At 41.2% G+C, this 20,936-nt stretch overlaps 1 protein-coding gene across 4 annotated transcripts in view; it reads left to right on the plus strand.

Moving 5' to 3' along the window:
* The window catches only part of usp43b (ubiquitin specific peptidase 43b), a 90,774-nt gene that overhangs the window by 30,720 nt on the left and 39,118 nt on the right, over positions 1-20,936 (plus strand). For all 4 annotated transcript variants that reach the window (XM_044100525.1, XM_044100523.1, XM_044100524.1 and 1 more), the window contains one exon: positions 13,479-13,582. In XM_044100525.1, coding sequence (XP_043956460.1) covers positions 13,479-13,582 — 104 coding nt within the window. The remainder of the gene's footprint in view (positions 1-13,478; positions 13,583-20,936) is intronic.

The raw sequence follows: 20,936 nt of genomic DNA on the forward strand, positions 1-20,936 counted from the left end.
AGAAACAAATCCAGACAGTGACCCAGACGTTGCACCAAAGTTTCTAACTTGGATTCTCATCAGTTATTCTAGCAGTGAGTATCAGCAGAGCAGCTCCTCCTCGCTGCTCCCTGTTGCCGTCAAGGATGTGAACGACAGTTCAGACGTAGTTCTGTTGAGCTTTTTTTTTAAGTTGTTTTTTTTCTTTCGGGCTTGTTTTTTTCTTCTCTGCTTCTTTTTTGACACCTCTTTCCTCCCACGTCGATGCAGCTTCCCGCGGCTCAGACCCAACTTGTTGGAAAAGCTTTATTTTTTTTTTTTGAGACTCTGGTTTGAACGTGACCGCTCTGCGTTTGAGGTGCTCGCCGACCTTTAACCCAGATTCGCATCGACTCGCTTAAAGCCTGCAGTTCTCACCGGAGGGGTGGCAGAATGATATGAGCTGTGATGACAAAGTTTACATCTAGTAATTGCTTCTAAAATCCCTTCATAGTGTTAAAAAAAAAGAACAAGACAACTTTTACACAAGTAATCCCTCAGTGGGTTTAAAATCTTGCTGTGCTACTTCACTGACGACAGCAGAAATAATGAGGAAAACACTCCTGATTTATTGTAGTGTTGATATATCTCTTTTGGGAAAGGGAAGTTCATGGTTTTCCCTTGTGATGATTCAGCTTCTGCGCTCCGCTAATCTGGATCTAACTTCCAGAAAACTGCAGAACTCCCGAAACACTGACAGACTTTGAATTGAGGCTGAAAACTCACTTGTTTAGAGTCGCCTTTGATGAGTAGAAAATTGGACATTGATCAACATGTTTGACGTGTGCTGATGATTTTGATGACTGTATTTGACAAAATGTGACGTTTGTTGCTTGTTTTGCGGTCGGTGACTTTATGATGTGAAGCACTTTGAACTGCCTCGCTTCTGAAATGTGTCGAACAAATAAACTCAACTCGACCCATATGTGATGTAAAGTCAGATCCAGAGGCCAATCTGTAAACCTGCGACACGGACACAATGAGGCTTTAAACCGAGCAAACCCGTTTACACACACACACACACACACACACACACACACAACGCTTCTGTTGTGGTTCATGGATTAATTTAAAGTTCAAGGACAAACAACTGCAATCAGCCACAGCAACAATTGTGGCCAGCCCTTAAATAAGAATAAAAGGAAGCGTGCTTCTTGTTTGCTTCCTTTGAAACAGCGTCTGTTTCTCTCCAATTACCCTGCAGATTTAAATCAGCAGCTCAAATTAGCTTTAAAGGTCACCGTCTAAAAAAAAAAAAAAAAAAGCTCATAGATTTTTCTTTAAACTCACTTCGCTCTTGAAGAACAACATACATCACCTTATTTGGTGCAGCCATTACGGTAAATGAACAAACTAATAAAATTTTTTTGGATTCTACAGAAAATCTCCTCCATCCTCACTTAGGAATTACCCACAACCCCGCCGGGTTTGATTGGCAGAAAGCGCCGACGCCAAGTGTTTAAATGATTCGGATTTGCTGAGTGGAGGCTTTTCCAGAGAGCGTGCCAATTAAATCGGCTGAAACCGGGGCGGACTGGAGTGATTTAAGTAGCTGTTGATTGAAATGATTTGAGCGGCGAGTCCAGTTTTTAATGTGCCGTCTTGAATTAAATTCGGCCTCACTCCGAGGTTGTAATTATCAATCCTGCCGCGCGATTCACAGCCAATTTAGAAAAGCAGCCTTTCATCAAAAGACAAAAAAAAAAAATTATATCGCTGGCATTTAATAACTTACTGTCGTGGCAATAAATCCCACCAGATCAGGAGATGCAGATTGGCTCTTTCTGAGCAGATTAATGGCTGCGTGAAGAGACGAGAAGTCCTACCTCAGCGCAGGGAGCCGTAGTTAAAAAAGGAAAAAAAAAACATGTTCACGGCCAAAATATGTCACTCAAAGGCGCAATAATACTCAAGGTTATTTAGAGCATCCTGTTCACTTCCTGGTGAGAACCAGAGAAAACTCAGCGGCGCTTTAAAACTCGAGCGGAGAAACGCTGCAGCAGGTAATAAACACCGGGTCGTTCTTGCCTTGACCGACTGGCAGCCGAGACAAACGACCTCAGAGCTCAGTAAAAAAAATAAATAGATAAATAAAACGGTAAAGGTGAAGGAGGAAAATGTGGAAAATCCCACAGTCACCATTTGTCATTTTAATTGAATTTATTTCTTGCAGCTTTGGTTTGCATCCTTTATCTGTGAGACGTTCTCGGCTCTCCTGTACAGTTCACTTGTGTGATCACAGTTTGGGAAAGTAAAGCTTCCTGTGTTGTGCTATCTTGCCTCAACTTGGACACAAAGTTAGTGCCTAATTGGAAAAAATGGTTATCACATCCTCCCAGCTAACCAAATCTGAATTGTTGCAGTCTGATGCCCCGAAATAAAATCCAGATGGAAGGTTTCCTCTAGTGTATTATAAGCCTGGCGGGCCACCAGGCTTTACTTGCACCTCAACAGGTGGAACGCTGTTTACTTATTTGTTATAGTTTTTTTTTAATACACCAGTACCTGCGATGGCCAGTATGTGAACACATAGGGAGACGAAGGTCAGGTGTCTGTTTGAATCCACTTCCTGTCTGTGCCGGTCTACACGCTAACAACTTTAGCGAATAAAGCGAGAAGTCATTGGGAAAGGATTAAAAAAACAAAAAAACATTGCCTGCTTTAGTTGGCGTGAAACAACCGAAGTGCAGAAATGTATTTATTTTAGTTTTATTTTTTAATAAACCAAACCCCGAAATACCTAAAATCCCTCTACTTGAGATAGGACCTCTGTTCCCCGACCCAGAGAAGGTCAGGGAAGACCTTAGACCTTCGTCATTAGTATTCTTGACTAATGACTCTTCTACCATTAGTCAAGAATATGGTCTGAGATTTGGACGTGTCGATTTTCATCCTGGTCGCTTCACTACTCCGGGGAAAGCCGGAGAACACGGTCTGATGGAGTCAACAGAACCACATCATCAGCAAAAGCTGCAAAAACTTGGAAGCTGCTCACATCCACTTCCCATGAAAAGTTCCTGTGCCTTATTTGGCAAAGAAGACTGAGCTGAAACTTAGATTTCTACATATCCCAGTCTGGTAGAGACATTCACCAACAAAAACTGTTAAGCTGACAGGATAGATACAGATGCATGCCACGATTTTTACATTTTTACTTTTGCACCAAACAGTTGAAAACCGGCAATTTTCCTTTCACCTCATAGTTATGCTGTAACTTTGTGTTGGTCTGTCATAAAAACTTCCCAATGAATATATTGAAGATTTTGCAGCTCTGCTCACGCTGATGGTCAGAATTAAGAGTTAGTCTCTAGGCATGTCTTCATTAGCAATACGTCAATCAATTGGCCATTTTTCCAACTTCCTTGTGTCGGTGATCATCCGATGCAGCTTTCTTAGCTTGGGGTAAAAACAAATACCGTATTTTCCGCACTATAAGGCACACCTAAAAACCTTCAATTTTCTCAAAGCTAGAACTGCGTGGGAACAGTGGATGACAGAAGGCGAACACACGTTCACCAAGACGGGGAGACAGCGCTGGACGACATACGCCACTATCTGCCAGTGGATTGTAAATGCCTGGGCTGATGTATCATTCTCAACTGAGGTCTGAGCTTTCAGGAAGGCAGGAATTGTCACTGAACTGCTAGACAACAGCAGCAACACTGACCAGATTAATGACGACTTTAACAAGACGGAGCCGGCATGTTGGACAACGCATTTTCCCAACTGTTTAATTTGGACACTGAAGAAGAAGAATTTGAGGGATTCGTGGACGAGGAATAAGTTAATAAAATGAGCTTTACATGTTTACTTTGTGTGTTTACAGCTGAACAAGGTTGGTCATATTGTGGATATGGACTTTAACTTTTGAACAACGTTGAGTTATTGATATATTGTTATTGCTTTGCACTATTTAGAGTGTTACTATATTGTGATTGCACTAACGTTTGACTTACCATAACAGTATCAGACTGTTTTTTACGTGTTTATTGAATCGAGGAAAAGTTCCCCTCCACTATGTGATATTAATGTTGCTCTACGTGTTACCGTCAAAACAGCTGTTTATTCATTTTGGGAGTTGTCAGAATGCTGGTTTGTAATCTATTAATAAAGTTTGACTGACCTATCGGACTGTTTTGTTGACATTCCCTTTAGCGCAGCTCCATAACGTATTTTTAATGGATGCATAACGTAACCCCAGCCTCTACTGTAGCGTCTTTTCTATGCGCCTTATAATGCGGTGCGCCTTACATATGAAAAAAGTTTTAAAATAGGCCATTTATTGAAGGTGCGCCTTATAGTGCGGAAAATACGGTACAACCACCAATGGGCTGTTTCCATCTGAGTGATGGTTCACATTCACAACCACTGAGGTGTTTAATCGGCGAACAAAATGCAAAAAGGCCAGAGCAAAACTAAGATAGATAGAGGCTGCCCTTTAATACCACTGAAAAGCCAACTTTTAAAAATATATTACACATTAGTAAGTGTATATATATATATTTTAATAAAAGTCATAATTGGCAGTATTTCCTGTCTTCCCTGCCTGAGCCTAATGATGAATATATTTTGAAGGACAGCTTCATTTATAGAGTCTTTATAATCCATTTGATTTGTGTTTGGTTGGTTTACCTATTTGGGAAATTCAAAATGTCCTCCAACCAATCAGGCTTACTTGTATAGCACATTTCAGCGATACAAAGGGCTTTACATTGTGAAAACATAAAAACCATCATAAACACATCCTATAGTCAACAGTTGACATACTTGAACTGTTCTCCCATTTTTATGGTTAACAATGGCCTACTGTACTCTGAGGTCAGTTTGAGTTTTTTTGCGCCGACCTGTGTTCTCTCTGCATGTTGCCCCTCAACAATGTGGCCAATAATGGGCCGAGGGGTCCGAAAGAAAAGCTTCGAGCTTCACTATTATTTATGGACTATTTATAGAGAGGAAAACCGCATGAAAGCGCGCTACGCTGAGGGAGACCGTCCATTATTTATCAACACTCTGTATGTCAGCTGAATACACCACTTACTCAATAGGTCTCTTGGCTCCATCTGTCAATAAACACACACACACACACACACACACGTGTGTGCTGATGCTGTGTCTTACCGGATGCTGCCCATCGTTCTCGGACCCTCTCATAACAATCGCCGCGGGAACCGAGGTGCTGTTGTTTGCGTGTTCTCGATCACTCCTCCATAGTGATTTTGTTTGGGGGTTTTTTGTCCTGCATCTGTGCATTTCTACGGCTCTCCTGAATTATTCACATCTTTTTTTTTTTTTAAAGGTTTGCTTCCTTTTATGTCCCCCAAAAAACCCATCAGGATGAGGAGGGTGGTCTCTTACGATGGGAGGTCTGCGTTTTCTCCGAGAGGTTGTGGAATCACTCCACTCAGAAATGTTTGGGGGTGAATTATTGAAAACCTTCACAAAGCGAACAATCAGTCTGTTGATCTGTTCAGGATCTTGAGACTTACCGTCGCTGGCTTAAAACTCGTAATTTATCTCCTGGTGATTAACAGCCATTGATTGAGTTAATATGAAGTGGATTGATCTTATCGATCGTCTAATGATTAATTGAATTTTCTCGTGTCAAGAGCTTCGAGTGCCTTTCCATAAGGTGAAGGGCTAAAGTTTTGACAACACTGGATTTAAAAAAACATGATTACACTTTAACATTATTTTCCGTCAGCTGTATTAATTAATAAAGAGCAAATTGTTGGTTTTCTCACATTATTAAACTTGGACGTGTTCATAAACCAAATATAGCAGAACAAGAACCTCATAGGTTGCTGAATAGAAAAATAAAAAAATGAAAAGATATGTGAAACACTTTATTCCCCCTGGCACAATATTTTAATTCGATTACCTTGCTGTTTTTTTTTTTGCATTTTACTAACCACCGCTTTTCTGTCATGTTGTTTTTACCTTCGTAGCAAATCAGTCATCTTTGCATGAATCGCTGTAGATGGACAAATAATGAAGAGTAAATTTCTGCAACAAATCTTGGAAATTTTCTAGAAAAAAAAAGGAAACTTGAAAGGAGTTTGAAAAGTTGATTCGAGTTTTGAGATGAATTTTCTGGAAAAAAAAAACTTGGAAATTTGCAAGGTTCAAAAGTCAAATTATTTTTTCTAAGATTATCCTTTTGCAGAAAATTCACTCAATTTTTTTAAATCTACAATGACTCTATTACGCCTTCGAAAACCCGTCATGGAGCTTGACAGAATGACAGAATGACGTCAAAACTTAAGGAGCTTGCAATTTGCAAAGAAAGTTCATTTTGCATTCCACACCGGACTCTGTTTGCCCCCTTTTTTTCCTTTCCCGTTCTGGTATGGCTCCATCCATCCATCCATCCATCCATCTTCTTCCGCTTATCCGGGGTCGCGTCGTGGGGGTAGCAGCTTCAGAAGTGAGGCCCAGACTTCCCTCTCCCCAGCTACTTCCACCAGCTCCTCCGGGGGAATCCCAAGGCGTTCCCAGGCCAGCTGAGAGACATAGTCCCTCCAGCGTGTCCTGGGTCTTCCCCGGGGTCTCCTCCCGGTGGGACGTGCCCGGAACACCTCACCAGGGAGGCGTCCAGGAGGCATCCTGACTAGATGCCCGAGCAACCTCAACTGGCGCCTCTCAATGTGAAGGAGCAGCGGCTCTACTCTGAGTCCCTCCCGGATGACTGAGCTTCTCACCCTATCTCTAAGGGAGAGCCCAGACACCCTACGGAGAAAACCCATTTTGGCCGCTTGTATCTATGATCTTGTTCTTTCGGTCATGTCCGTCCTCGGGTATGGCCCCACCATCTTTATTTCTGTGTCAACTGGCTCCAATTCAAGGTGACCAACAGCACCCTATGCTGGATGGCGCCAAACTACAGCACTAAAAGAAGAACGAAAGCGGACGGGATTAGCTACTCAATTGAAACTCATTTTAATCGAACAAACTATTAAGTGTGTTGGGCTGGGGGTTTTTCTTTCCAGGCAGAATCTGTTCCTCCACCAGGTAGAATCTGTTCCTCCACCAGGCAGTTTTGAGCTACAGAACAGTCTGCCCCACCACCACTCATCACAGCCTTTTCTCTCTTCCTCTTCCTTTTGACTCCTAATGTCCGTCCTCGTGAACTCTGGCCTCCTGCTGACGGTGCTGAGCCAGCATCCGGGCTCTACGCTACTGCTCAGCTGCTCTCTCTGTCGTCGTCATTTATCTACATCCTAGAAATCAATTACGTCACTCCAAGGTGCCAGGGTGAGTTTTTTAATTTTCTCCCAGGCTCCTCGGGGCCTGGCACAGGCAGCTCTCCTGGCACTGAGCCTTACAGATTAGGCACCGGTAGACAGTTCTCAGGCTTTGCTTGTGTTAAAGATTAGCTGCTGTGCAGGTTTGTGCCCCGGTAGAAAAGCCTCTGTTAAATATGCTAAATATGTCACTATGTTTTTATTGTTTTGCTCTCTTATTTCACACCACTTAAAGTTCTTCACAATTTCTGATGTTACAGCCCAAGACGTCAATGTACAACACTGAGATCTTAAGTGACAGACCTGCACAAAGCGTCACATAGTTATGAATGCTGCTGCATCTGATGCCCCTAAATGAAATCCAGTGTAACTAAACTATTTAAAGGCCCGTGATATTCCCAAAGATAAAATAAAATAGATGAAATATAGATGCATGTTCCCTCAGTTGGGACAGCAACTAGCAGTCGTCTTGCATCTTTCAAGTGATTACAAGTTCATGGCATGAAAATGAGCAAGTAAAGGGATTTAAATGGATGTTGGTGTTTTATTCTGTTTCGTCTGGTATTTGGGTTTTACCGAGGACACTGAACCTGGAAACGTTGGCAGTCCTTTGATAATGATCTTAAAAAAATGAATGCAGAGTCGGTTGCTTTAGTAATGATATTCATGCAAGCTGCATAAATTCTACTAAGCTTTAAAGTAAGACGCCAGGGAAGGTTAAAATATGAACTCTGTGATTATTTTCTTTATTTTAAAATAAGAGTTATCTTCAATATATTAATTACATATATTTATTTAACCCACAAAAACATTTAAGGCAATTAAACACTTTTTTTAAAAAAATGCTGACCCGGAACCTTTGTGTTGTGTTTCTGGTACTTCTGTAAATCTGACGCACAAATGACGTCTGCTAACAACAGTGAAACTTCCAATTTAGCCAAACTGCTTTTTTTTTTTTTTTTGGTTTGCTTTTTCTCCCAACATGCTCCCACTTTTTTTTTTTTTTTTTTAAGTTTTTATTGGCTCTAGTGGCCTTTATTTGATAGTTAATTGACAGGAAAGTGGGTAAGGAGAGAAGGGGGAAGACATGCGGCAAAGGTCGCCAGGCTGGGAATCGAACCTGCGACGGCCGCGTCGAGGACTAAGGCCTCCTTATGTGGGTTGTGCTTAACCCCGGCGACACCACAGCACATCCCAACATGCTCCCACTTGTCACAAATCACCACCAACTTAGCAGTGAGGCAAGCTGTGACGTGCTGCTAATCTGAGAATTAAGATGATGCCATTTTTTGTTTATATTAATAAAATAAAGACATGGCAGAGGTGTGGGAAAGGAGTCAGGATCCACACATTGTTGCCAAAGAATGGATATCCGACTGTGAAAGTGTGAGAGCTCCGTTTGCAGAATAAATACTGGGAGGCCCAGCATGTGTAAAAAAAGAAAAAGATTTCAGACTCTGTGCGTCTCCTTTTCTCCTCCTTTCCTTCACTCCTTTCATCCTTTCTCTAAAAATAGCTCCTTTTGATATTTTTTTTTTTCCCTTTCCTCGCTCCTCCTCTGTTGCCTGCCAGTTTGGTTGCATTTTAATCAGGCATATTTTTTCTGACAAGCAATTTTAAAGATTGCATCTTCGTTTAGGAGCGAAACGGACGCCCGGCCCGGCCCGGCCGGTGTCATTTTTACAACCTGTGAAACATTTTCTGGAACCAGCAGCGCTAACTAGCTTTGCTAGGCAAGCTGGTATCTGAACATGATCATTCAGATGGTCACTGTCATGTGGTCATGCACCAGATGACAGTGAGCCTTTGAGTTATCCCTCTCTCTCTGTGTCTCTCTCTCTCTCTCTCTCTCTCTCATTGGGTCTCACTGTTCCTGCACTCCTAACACGCAGCTGACACCTTGCAATCTATTGACATGGCCGGACTGGGCTTAAATATCTGAGCGGTGATAAGCCCAGCTGGGTCTTCACTCTGCGGCCTCCATTTTGTTATCTCTGAGAGGCAAGAGATAGCCGATAGCCGTGGAATCCGCTAGCAGCTTAGTGGAAGAAAAACATGGAAGAGGAAAGCTTTGCTGCTTTGTATTAAATATCCAGATGTATTTAGTGTTGCGATTTTCTCTCACTGATTTTTTATTTTTATTTTTTCACATTACCTTGAAGGGATTGCTGATATTTTTCAGGTTTGGTTGTATGGCGTTTTCATCACCCGCATAATTTTTGAATCAAACGTTTTTGTGTTAGTTTGAGGTATTTCGCAAAACCACAACGGAAACACTTTTTTCCGTGTGACAATAGTCACGTGATCAGCAACCGGATTTTGCTACTGGCGGAAACTACGAAGAAGAAGATGACAGGAAGTGGTAGGATGATGTCCTTTGATGGCTTACCGCATCAACAAACTAATTGACCTGTGAATTTTCATTATGTTTCTCATTTAACGCAAACGCAGCATTTGCAAAATTTTCTATTTCCGACATTAGTGAAATATCGACAAATTTTCACACACTGGAAGTGGAAACGTGGCTAGCATCTGAACATTAGCATGCAACAGCCTGAGACAAAACAAGATGAGCTCTCACCGGAGAGTTTAAGACGAAAACACTTCCAAAGCAGATGTCTACCAATCTTATAAGAAGTTAGATCTAAAATTACACAGCAGTTTGTAAATGACAAATCTTTTTTTTAAATGTTAAAGTCAGTTGTTCATCAACCCTTTACACTGAGTGACTCCAATGTTAGTTGTTGCTTATAGAAAAGAAAATCAACCTTTTCTTCCCAAGTCTGGGCTTGACATTTGCTACCAGTATAAAAGTAAGTTGCAGATTATCTTCTAGTTGGATATACATGGAACAGGAGATAAGGAAGGAGCATGACCAAAATTAGCTCAGCTCTTCAGTAGCAACCAACCTCAGTTCTCGGTTAATATACAGAGCTACCAATTACTCCATCAAAGCCCGTGTAAAAAACAAAACCAAAAAAAAAAACACAAACTGTCTCTTTAAGATCAGCTGTGTTGAGCTGTTCCAGTTTGGTTCCCCTACAAAGGAGGAGGAAAATACAATGAAACAAGTAAAAACCCCTGACCCTCATAGGAAGAAGAAAGGAGAATTGTATGGGCCTGATGAAGCAGATGCAGAAGGGAGGTCAGGTTTCAGTCTCGAGCATAATCTTAAACAGACTTCGTTTAGATGTGAAATGCAAGGCATCTTGTTTTGTATGCGCTTCACACACATCATGGACAAATACAGACCGTCCACTCCACCTCCTGCCCCCCTTTCTTTCGGCTTGGTTTGAGAGTGGAGGCAATGGTGGAGGTGCCAGGCGGGGAACGGTGGCAGCCAGTGTGGGAGTACCAGGCGTTCAGAGGAATTAACAGAGCAAAACAGAGAGAAGCTCACAGAGTGCAAATCTTTCAGCCAGGTCAGGTCGGCTCTTTGCCCGTTGTGAAGCAGCCGATGTTTATTCCGACCCAATCGGGTGAATTTTAAGCTACTTTTAAGGGGGCAGCATCATTTCTTGAAGGCGCTTTCAAGTAACTATGTCAACCTAATAAAATCCTAAAAATGCTACATATATCAAATATGACTGGAAATAAATTAGATTTCATAATTTTGCGCCTTGAAATTGGGCCTCTGTCTCTTTAGACACTTCTGATTTTTCTGAAGCTCTGCCTTCAGGAAGTCATTACAACATGGCTCCTCTTTCAAACCCTTTAGCAACAGTTTTAACCCGCGCTCCTCTGAGGAGTAGGTTGTATGATGCTAAGTGTTGCTGGCTAGTCTGAAGGAGCCGAGTGGGGGAGGGCTGGCTTGTAAGGCGGGAGCTCAGAAGCTTGAAGCTGCAGCTCTGAGGAGGAGCTTCACCTCAAAGGCGGAGCTAGGTCCAACCAGGCGGTTCGGAGAGCTGAATGGTTGCCAAGATTGCTCAAACATGCATGAAAGAGTCAAGACGGCACTCCAGGTGTGTTTGGAAGAGGGAATAACATTATAGCATGATGTAAAGCTCAAAAAAGGCAATTTTACATAATACTGCCCTTTTGAAGAGACAGTAATTATTCTGTATGTAAACTTCTGATGCTGAAGACATTAATAAATCAGTGATTGACATTCCTACTCATTATTGTGGAATTTAGTAAGTATCAATATTTTTTATAATTCTAACCCAAAACAAGACAAGTTTGTCCAGTTAGCTTCAAATAGTGAGGGAAGAAAATGTGTATTTTTATCCAGGGTATGTAAACTTCTGGTTTGAGATGTGCTGTTTCTGTTTCACGTTGCCTTGATTGCACTTGTGCAACTCAAGCCTATAATTATCCAAATCCCTGTCAAAAGAAAACTGAATTTAACTCCCACCATATTCTCAAGCTAATTGAAGTTCATTACTTTGTTTTCTTCTTTCTGGAACTGGTCCCAGCTTTGTGCTTTTCTGTAGAAGAGCAGAAAATAGCAAACACTGAACACTCCCATCCAGGGAGTGTTCAGTGTTTTAATCTTAGATATATGGATATCAGCTTGAGAAAAGTATTTTTTTAAACTACAAATCCTTGCAAAAACTGTTCATAGTTCAATTTTTGTTGTTGATTGTTGAGGTTACAACCACAAAGTTTCATGTATTTTATTGAAATGTGGTGTGGCAGAACAACATATATGTAAAAATGGTTATAAATGTTTTCACAATTGGTCACAAATAATCCCAAGGACATTGGGTCTGCTTCTCTTCGGAGCAGATCGAAGTCATACTCGGGGGTTTGGTTCTGGACCCCCTCCCATTTAACACCCGCAGGTACATGCTCCCTCTAGCTCAAGTTATAATAAGTAATAAGGTTATGCAGATGATATACAGCTCTACATTTTAGGTGACTCTGAACCCATCAAAGCCCTGAATAAATGCTAAGATCAATGTGTGGATGTGGCATAACTTTCTCCAGCTGAACAGAAACAAAACTGAAGTTATTATCTTTGAATGTAAAGAGGAACGATCTAGAATCAGCACGCAGCTTCAGTTATTACAGAGAAAAACCAGCGATCAGGCTCAAAACCTGTATGTAGTGATGGACTCAGACTAGAACATTCAGAGACACATAAAGACAGTCACAAAGTCGGCCTTCTGTCACCTGAAGAACATCTCCAGGATTAGAGGACGAATGTATCAACAAGATCTAGAGAAACTCATTAATGCGTTTATCTTTAGTCACATCAATTACTGCAACAGCATCTTCCCATGTCTGCCTAAAAAAAAAATCAATCCTCCAGCTGCAGCTGATCCAGAATGCTGCTGCTGGCATTCTGACTAAAATCAGGAAGATAGAGCACATAACACCAGTTTTAAAGTCCCTCCACTGGCTCCCTGGAGCTCAAAGAATAGACTCCAAAACGCTGCTATTTTATAAATCACTGAACAGCTTAGCACCAAAAAAAAACAACAAACAAACAAAAAACAACTAAGATCTGTTGCTGTTGTATCAACCTTCCAGAACCTCTCAGGTCATTTGGTTCTGGTTCTGCTCTGCATCCCCAGAACCAGAACCAAACATGGAGAAGCAGCATTCAGCTTCTACGCACTACGAATCTGGAACAAACTGTCGAGGATAAACCCCGCCCTTTAGGATCTGCCTTTGACTCGTAATCACTGGAACATTGATCAATATATAGGATTTTCTTGACCATTTTGCTATTTGACAAAATGTAATGTTTGAAATGCCTCGCTGCTTTACAAATAAACTTGATATGAATGAGATTTTGTTGTTGTAAAGTGATAAATTATTTTTGCGAGATTCTATAGAAGCTTTACTCTTACCATGGTTATGAGGAAAACCTTGAAATCACTGGGCTATTGTCTGTCCCTCTCTGTGTACAGTACCCCGTCCAACACTCGTTTGGTGACCTTGCAAGTCTTTCAGTAATCAGTTTGCTTTTTTTCTGCTCTTCTATTATCATCATCTAAGGCCAGCCTCTCTGTTGTAGGTGTACAGATAAAAGAGAACAGACCGGAGGAGGGTTTGTGGGTGTTAAGGTTGTGTGAGGTCAGTCCTCTCTGTCTCCTCTGAACGTGAATTAATTGCTAAAATAAAAGCTTCTTGACCTCAAACTGCTTCTCACACGTCAGGATAACGCTTCTCTAACTTATCAGGTGACATTATTTTAAGAGCTACGTCGCAAAACTTTGAGAGGACTCGCACACGCCGCTGTGTTCACGGTGACCTCCCCTTGTGCCGCAGGGTCCCGGTGGAGCTGACGAGGCACCGTGTCCCGACCCGATCCCGTCCCAGCAGCCCAGGGCCCAGCACAGCTTCGTCCAGGAGCACTTCCAGGCTCAGTACAAGTGAGTTTTGTTCTCCACTCCAAGCACTCCACAATCACATCTGCTTCGAATAAATCCTGCAACACAGCAACAAAGGAACAGCGGGGCTCTTACGGCTACCAGGTGATTTCCCCCATGATGAGCGTGGGGGTGTGAGGCACTTGTTGAGAGATTTTTTTTTTTTTAATTGTCCAAGAGTGGCTCGGTAGTTTTGTATATCATGTGTTTGATTTTCCCGTAGAAGATTTGTGTGGTCTGCATTTAACCAGCTCAGAGAGAGGTGTCTTTTTATTGTGCCCGAACCAAAATGTCCCAAAACTCCCCGAACATACTATCCTATTATTTGTATTGAGAGTTATGTTTTCCATACAATATTTGTTGCTGTTGTGTTTTTCAGATTGTCTAAATGGCAACTCAGAACAGGCAAGGTTCACATTGTTCCGACTTTTAAAGGACTAGCTTGGATTTTTTTTTTAAGAGGTTAAAATGCTATGTGTGGTTAGTATTTTGTACTTTTTTGTTTACGTCATTAGTTTAGATATAGACACTTTCTGGTGATTCATTATGTTTCTAAACATAGTGAGATTTTGTTCGGTAATGCTCAATGTCATAAAAGCCACACATAAAAGTGAAATCCCACTTTTATAAAATATAAATCAATGAAAAATGCACTGTAAAATAATTGAATGCACACTATTGGTAAGGATTTATCCTGCTGATGTTAGCTAGTTGTTGCGCTGACAAACATCTCATCTCTGGTAGCTTCAAAACAACAGATGCCAGGAGTAACAGATGAGATTATAAATGTCCAAACTATTAGTTTTGGTCTGTATTCAAGTCTGGAGAAAAAATGTGTTACCATATTCAAAAAGTAGCGACCACAGAAAATACAAATAATGTCATAGTGCAACTCAAACAGGAAGTCGGCCATTTTGGATTGAAGTTCCGATTTTGACCCCATTTTGGCCATTTACAGCCTTCGCATCTGATTGAACTCCTCCTAGGGATTTTGACAGATCGGCTTCAAACTGGGTCAGATCGTTCATAAAGCATGGCCGATTAAAAGTTATCAAAGTTTTACATTTTTGTGCATGCAAGTTCGCCTACTTGCCATGAAACACGAAATTGTTGTATCTCCTACACAAAAACTCACAGAGGCACCAAACTTTCAGTGATTGATCATCATCGGGTGTTCTACAATACCCAGTTGTCAAATGATGACATCACTTAAGCCACGCCCCTTGAGAACGGGAACGTTTTATTCTGAATGGTGAATGTAAGGTGAATGTAGATCTCACACCACGGCATAGCACATTGAATTATGCTTCGTGCTTTGAGGTGCGTCAAAAAAACCATAGCTCATTGGTGCAGACTTTAAGTCATACAGGATGAGAGGTAAGCAAAGTCCAGCTGATTTCTATTTAACCAAATATGGTCACAGATTGTTGGATTTTAGACCTGGAAAGCCTGCACTTTCTTTTATAGCTCATTAAGCAAAGTAATAACTTCAGTTTTGTTTTTGTTCAGCTGAAGGAAGTTTTGGCACATCCACACATTTATCTGTTCTAAGCATCTGTTCAGTGATTGGATGGGTTCTGAGTCTCCTGGTGACATCATAATGTAGAGCTGTGTGTCATCTGCATAGTTATGGTAGCTGATATTATTTCCTGTTATAACCCAAGCCAGTGGGAGCATATAGATATTGAATAAAAGGGGTCCTAGGATTGAACCTTGGGGTACCCCACACGTGACCTTTGACCTCTTTGATGAGAAGTTTCCAATTGAAACAAAGAAATCCCTGTTCTTTATGTAAGATTCAAACCAGTTAAGCACTGGACCGGAGAGTCTGACCCAACTCTCCAGTCGATTCAGTAATATGTCATGGTCAACAGCGTCAAAAGCTGCACTGAGGTCCAACAGAACCAGAAAGAGTCTAGCATCCTACTCCACTCCAAACCTCTACGTCCGATTTATCTGCGTATTAAAATGACCCAAACTACAAAACTACAATGTGACAAAGTGGAGTTATGTGAGTCAAGTGCCTCCTAGGCAAGAAGAATTGTATTGATGCCAGTAACTCTCCAGAGTGCCTTTACTTGTGCTGAAATAATTAGCATACTTAACAGTGCCAGAGGCCAAGTTTAAAAAAAAAAAAAAAAGTTTTTATAATGGTCTGTTAATGCCTCTGTAATTCATTTCATAGGGAGATTTTCTGTAATCAGCTCTCGTAATCACAAATGCATTTAGCTGTAAACCAGTAAGGTTATCAGCGCACAGCTGGAGGTCCTCATGGCTTCCATTAGTCAGAGACCTAGGAGATAAAAATAAAGCAGTTATTATTAGACACTGTGTGCATCTGTTGGATGGGGATTTTTGAGCTCTTGTCTGAATGTTTGGTCTGGAACGTTCACTTTCTTTTCAGTTTTATTATTGGATCACATACAAAAGTCTACACACCCCATGTAAAAAAAACATCAAAGTCCAAGCTTCATATGGCATATATTCTGTACAATTTCTCTGGAAAACGCATAAAAATAATAATAAAAATCCAAGTTGCACAGCATTAAACTAATACTTAGATGAAACACCTTCTATTTAATTTCAGCGTTTATTCTTTACTAGGAGTTTATTGGCTTTCCCCATCTTTATTTGGCCAGATTTGACCGACTCTGCCTGGTAAAAGGTTAGATTATTAAAGAGATTATTGTGCAGAGAAGAGTTCAGACATCTCACACGTTTGGTTGAGCTGCGCTCCCTTCGAGTTCATCATGTAAAAAACATTTTTTATCTCCACGACACTGACCACACGATATGCGCAGCGGTGGGCGCCGTTAGCTAAACAAGTTTGCTGTGCTAACCTTAAAGCACCAAACACAAACATTAGCGCCGCTAACAAACTACACCGTCACGGTATTTAATGGAAGCTAATGCTAAACCGCTACTGACTGTGTGTCAATGACTTCCTGCAATGCAATTCAATTTTCAGTTTTTCACATTTTCAAGGATTTATTCATCGTTTACAAATAAAGCAAAAAAAATTTTTGTAACACGCAGAGATTTTTGTGGACGATGCTTTTTTTTTACACTCATCTCCTGACTGACACTTTTGTACAGTGAGATTATTGCCCACCAACTGGTTGTCATTTCCATATTTCTAATGTCTATTTTTATTTCTGTTTTCTTGTTATCATGGCGTGTGCTGATGCCTTTCTTGGTCACACTTGTGAAAGAAGTCTTGATCTCAACTGGCTTTTTATCACTAGGGTTTTAATCAAATTAAAAATGTTGAACCGTCCAATGAAGACAGCTGAACTTCACTTCAACTTCGTTAGATTCTCCATAAATTACAACTGTTATGTTCCCAGAATTAGATTATGTTGAAATCAAATCAAAATTTGCTTCAGAAAATTATTTGTCTCAGGGTGATGTGCACACTTACGCAACCAGGTCATTTCAGATGCGCTTTTGTTTTTCAGTTGCATGCCGGATATGCCAAATAAAAAAAGTAGAAAATGTTCTAAGCACTCACATTTTCTTTACACCTCAAAAACCTTACACAGCCCTTTGAGAGGCGCTGCAGGTGACGTCTTTCTTAGATTCACCTTCTATTGCTGACAACTCCTACTTCTAAACAGTTCATCCAATAAACCATTCAAGAAACTGACCAATTACGACGATGTTGGATCTGACTTGACAAAGGTTTGCAGCCCTTCTACGCAGAGCAGCTAATATCCCTGCTTGTCTGCGCCGCCTTCCATCTGCTAATTCCTCTGGAAATTGACAGTGTCGTGTGACTACCAGTAATACATCTGTTGGAGCGCGGCTCTTAATTGCCAACCTCGCTGTCAAATGTTTCAGCGCTGACACGTCGGGGTGTGTCTTACACAGCAACATGCACAATTAGCAGGCTTGCAGGCAAAATCTGCGCCTCCCGTCTCCCACTCAAACACTGTCCCAGCCAAGGAGAGTGGGTGAGGTGGAGCAGAGAGAGTCAGAGTCTGTTTTAAGAATACAACAACAAAACAAAAAAAACCTGTAGACAACACGTATCGAGCTGGGTGAAAATAAATACCAGTCGACTCGGATCAAACATTTCTTGACTTGTGCCCCCCTTTCCTCCGCTTGTGTAACGCTTCTCCATGCAGTGTCCAGCGTGAGGCAATGTCTGGAGTTGACGGACTGGAGATTTATTCCTGTAATGGCCCAGTTTGTCCAGTGTAGAGCCATCGCAGCCATTAAACATGCCCAAGCAAGTCAAATCACAGCCAAAGCTAGAGGAGCCAAGCGGTATTTCTTCTTAATTTGTTTTATGCCGTCGTAATATGGACCAGGTCGTATGGGATTATTTTTTTTTAGATTTACGATTCAATTAGTGAAATGTATTGATTTTTCTGTTATGAAATGCAAATACTTTCTGTCAACACTTATGTATTTATACCCTTTGATCTAGTATGGGGCACAGTGAACATGTGGAGTGCTCTGGCCAAATTAGACCAAATTAACCTATTAGACCAACATGAAATAGACTTATGCTGCAATGAACGATTCAGACCTAAGCATATCCATGTGTTTGAATGACGTAGTCAAAGTACTGGCCTAAACTCAGGTTGTTTTCACGCCTGGTAGTGCGGTAGACCCAGTTTGATTGAGGACCAAAAGGTTGGATCCATCAAGTCATATTCTGTCTCCCATCCGGGCCCCCTGTAGCCCTGAGCCGGGGTCTGCATCAGAGTTCGATTGCGCGTTCACACCTCCCCTTGTGAACAAGACTTTCTCGGCAAAGAAACTAGATTTCAATTAAAGTGGACTAAACAGTGCTGGTGTGAAAGCGTCCTAACACTCCACATCACCCTGAATGCAGCAACCCCAGGGTGAAACCTGGTGGTGAAACATTTCAGGGGCTATGTGATTACTTTCACAAGGCACTCGTCACGTAATCTTCTCTACCCTTTTAATGGCAAATCTTAAGACATGTTTTAAAGATGGAAATCTTTCATTCAGCTGGTCGACCCGACATATTCGAGCTCTGTAAATTGTACACAGTCATATGAAAGTGTCAGTCAAGCGGTGCTCACTGCGCTGAAGCCAGGCGATGGGCAGCCAAGTGTTTCAGATTACAGACACGCCGCGGCTTTAGTGCATCTCGTCTTACTCCGGTGGGACATTTCTCTGAAATGCCCTCCGCCGTTTTCTTCAAATCGGTCAAATATTGTCGTTGTTCTCACAAATAGGTTGTATTTATTTACCTCGCTTGTAGGCCGTGAGTATTTTTCTTCAATTTACGTCTTGAGCACAAATTACCGAAGCGAATAAAGAAGTTGTTTTTTTTCACTCCCATTGCTGAAATAAGTGAATGAATACGTGTAAGCGGAGCGTTGTGCCGCCGAGTTCAAATCTGTGCCACTGCAAAGCGTGGAGCCTGCAGTCTCTTCAGCATGGCTGCGTCTCAGACAGGGGGACGCGAACCTCTCAACCTTGGCACGCTTCCTCCATTAAAGCATCGGTGCAATATCACCTCATCCATTGGGGCTTTTCTTTTTTCTTCTTTTTCTTTTTTCTTCTCCTCTCTCTTTTGGTGTTTTAGAGCTGGACAGGGCACATCTATGTTTCAGTGGCGTCTGAGTGAGATTTGTATGCATGGAGGGCCGTTACCCTAACTGCTTCCTGGCGAAAATAAGACATCCGTGGGGCAGCCGTTCTGCTCTGCCAGGAGGGTTAGATCCACTCAGAGCCGTTGTCAGCTGTGTTTGCTTGAATAGAGCTTTATTTACCTCCTCCCAATCTGCTCCCCCTGTACGTCTGTCAGAAGGAGAAAAACATTTGGTGAAGTTATTTATGTTGTGTAAAGATCCACAAAGACATGAAGCTCTCTTTGCTATTGCAAAATAAGACGAGGGATAGATTGTTGAATTATTTAATATACTATCTGATTGTGTATATTTTTACTGTAAATGTACACTCAAAAAAAAAACACATCTGAGAAAGATGCCAAGATTTTCAAAAGCTCTCTAAAAACCAAAAACCTGTTAATCTTTCTTTATGAGTATTTTTTGGTTGATGACGCCGCAAGAGGCAAAGGATTTGCCGGAGCAGCTGCCATTTTGTAAACACCATGGCAGGCTAGCAAATTTTTCAAAGTCGAACCTTAATTGTTCTAAGTAGAGTTTGAGTCCGGCGACACCGAGGTCACAATAAACGGAGCTGTGGACGACGAGCTGGATGTAAAGAGAGACGTGACGATGATCGTCCTTACTTTAACTGGTACGTGTCGCTTTAAAGTCACGTGTAGTGAAGATGTTATACATGAAACTGCATTTTGGATCGTAAACCAATCTGCCTTACTATGACAAATCAGTCTCATGACCTCTAAATCAGTATAAAAGATTAACAATGGCATATTAATGTCACATGTTCAAAGCAGAATTTTTGAGGATAAGAATTTATTTTGGAGGTAATTATGCTTCAGTTTGAAGGAAAACCAGGATGGTAGAAGATGTGCACCTGACTCACCCTGCGGGTGCAACAACAAGCGGCAAAATGGAGCTAAAATATGCTAAACAAAAAGCGAAATAGGGCAGAAATTACTCTGCTTACTCAAATAATGGTCTTTAAAAACAATAGCAGTAAATTACACAATGTCTACGGCCTCCATCCAGGTCGGATTATTTTACATCCGATCTAAACTAAGTGGAGCCGATTAATTACATTGTTCATATGTAACTGTTGGAGAGACAGTCAGTGTTTTATTTTTTTACTTATAATTTTTGTCACTGCGGAGAAAAAGTTTGATTCTCTGCTCATCTTGTTGAATATGAATTAAACCACATAAAAAGTAAATGCAGCAGAATAGCCCGTGTCAACATCATTTACAAATCACCGGGTAAAACTATTACATTAATTATTTATTTATTTTTTTTTTGACAGGCGTCAGTCCCAATGACGGACGACAAAAAAAAAAAAAGTCCAGTGTGACCTCCTGCTGAAGAAACAAGCAAATCTGAAGAACAATGCTAATGCTAATGCTGATGCTATGCTATAATGTTCCAATATAGGCTGGAAACATAAGTTTGGGTGAATAGATGAGCGAGCAATGAAAATGTTATGCCACTGATTGAAAATCTGACATTTTCTAAGTGTTTATGGGTCTCTCAGCAGTTTTAATACCTTTTAAAATACCTTTAGTCCCAGAACTGCGATAGAAAAAGAGCGCCTAAATTGGGTGAGAGAGTTTCACAGAGTTAACTTTACGTTCTTTTTTTTTTTGATACTAGTAATTAAATGCAACCACAATCAGACGTCAGTGTGAGCGGTTAATGACCCCAAAGCGACCCGCATGCACAGAAGAAGAACGTCAAAACGCTGTCGAAGCACTGTT

This window comes from Gambusia affinis, linkage group LG19 (genome assembly GCF_019740435.1).
Source record: "Gambusia affinis linkage group LG19, SWU_Gaff_1.0, whole genome shotgun sequence".
NCBI lineage: Eukaryota > Metazoa > Chordata > Actinopteri > Cyprinodontiformes > Poeciliidae > Gambusia > Gambusia affinis.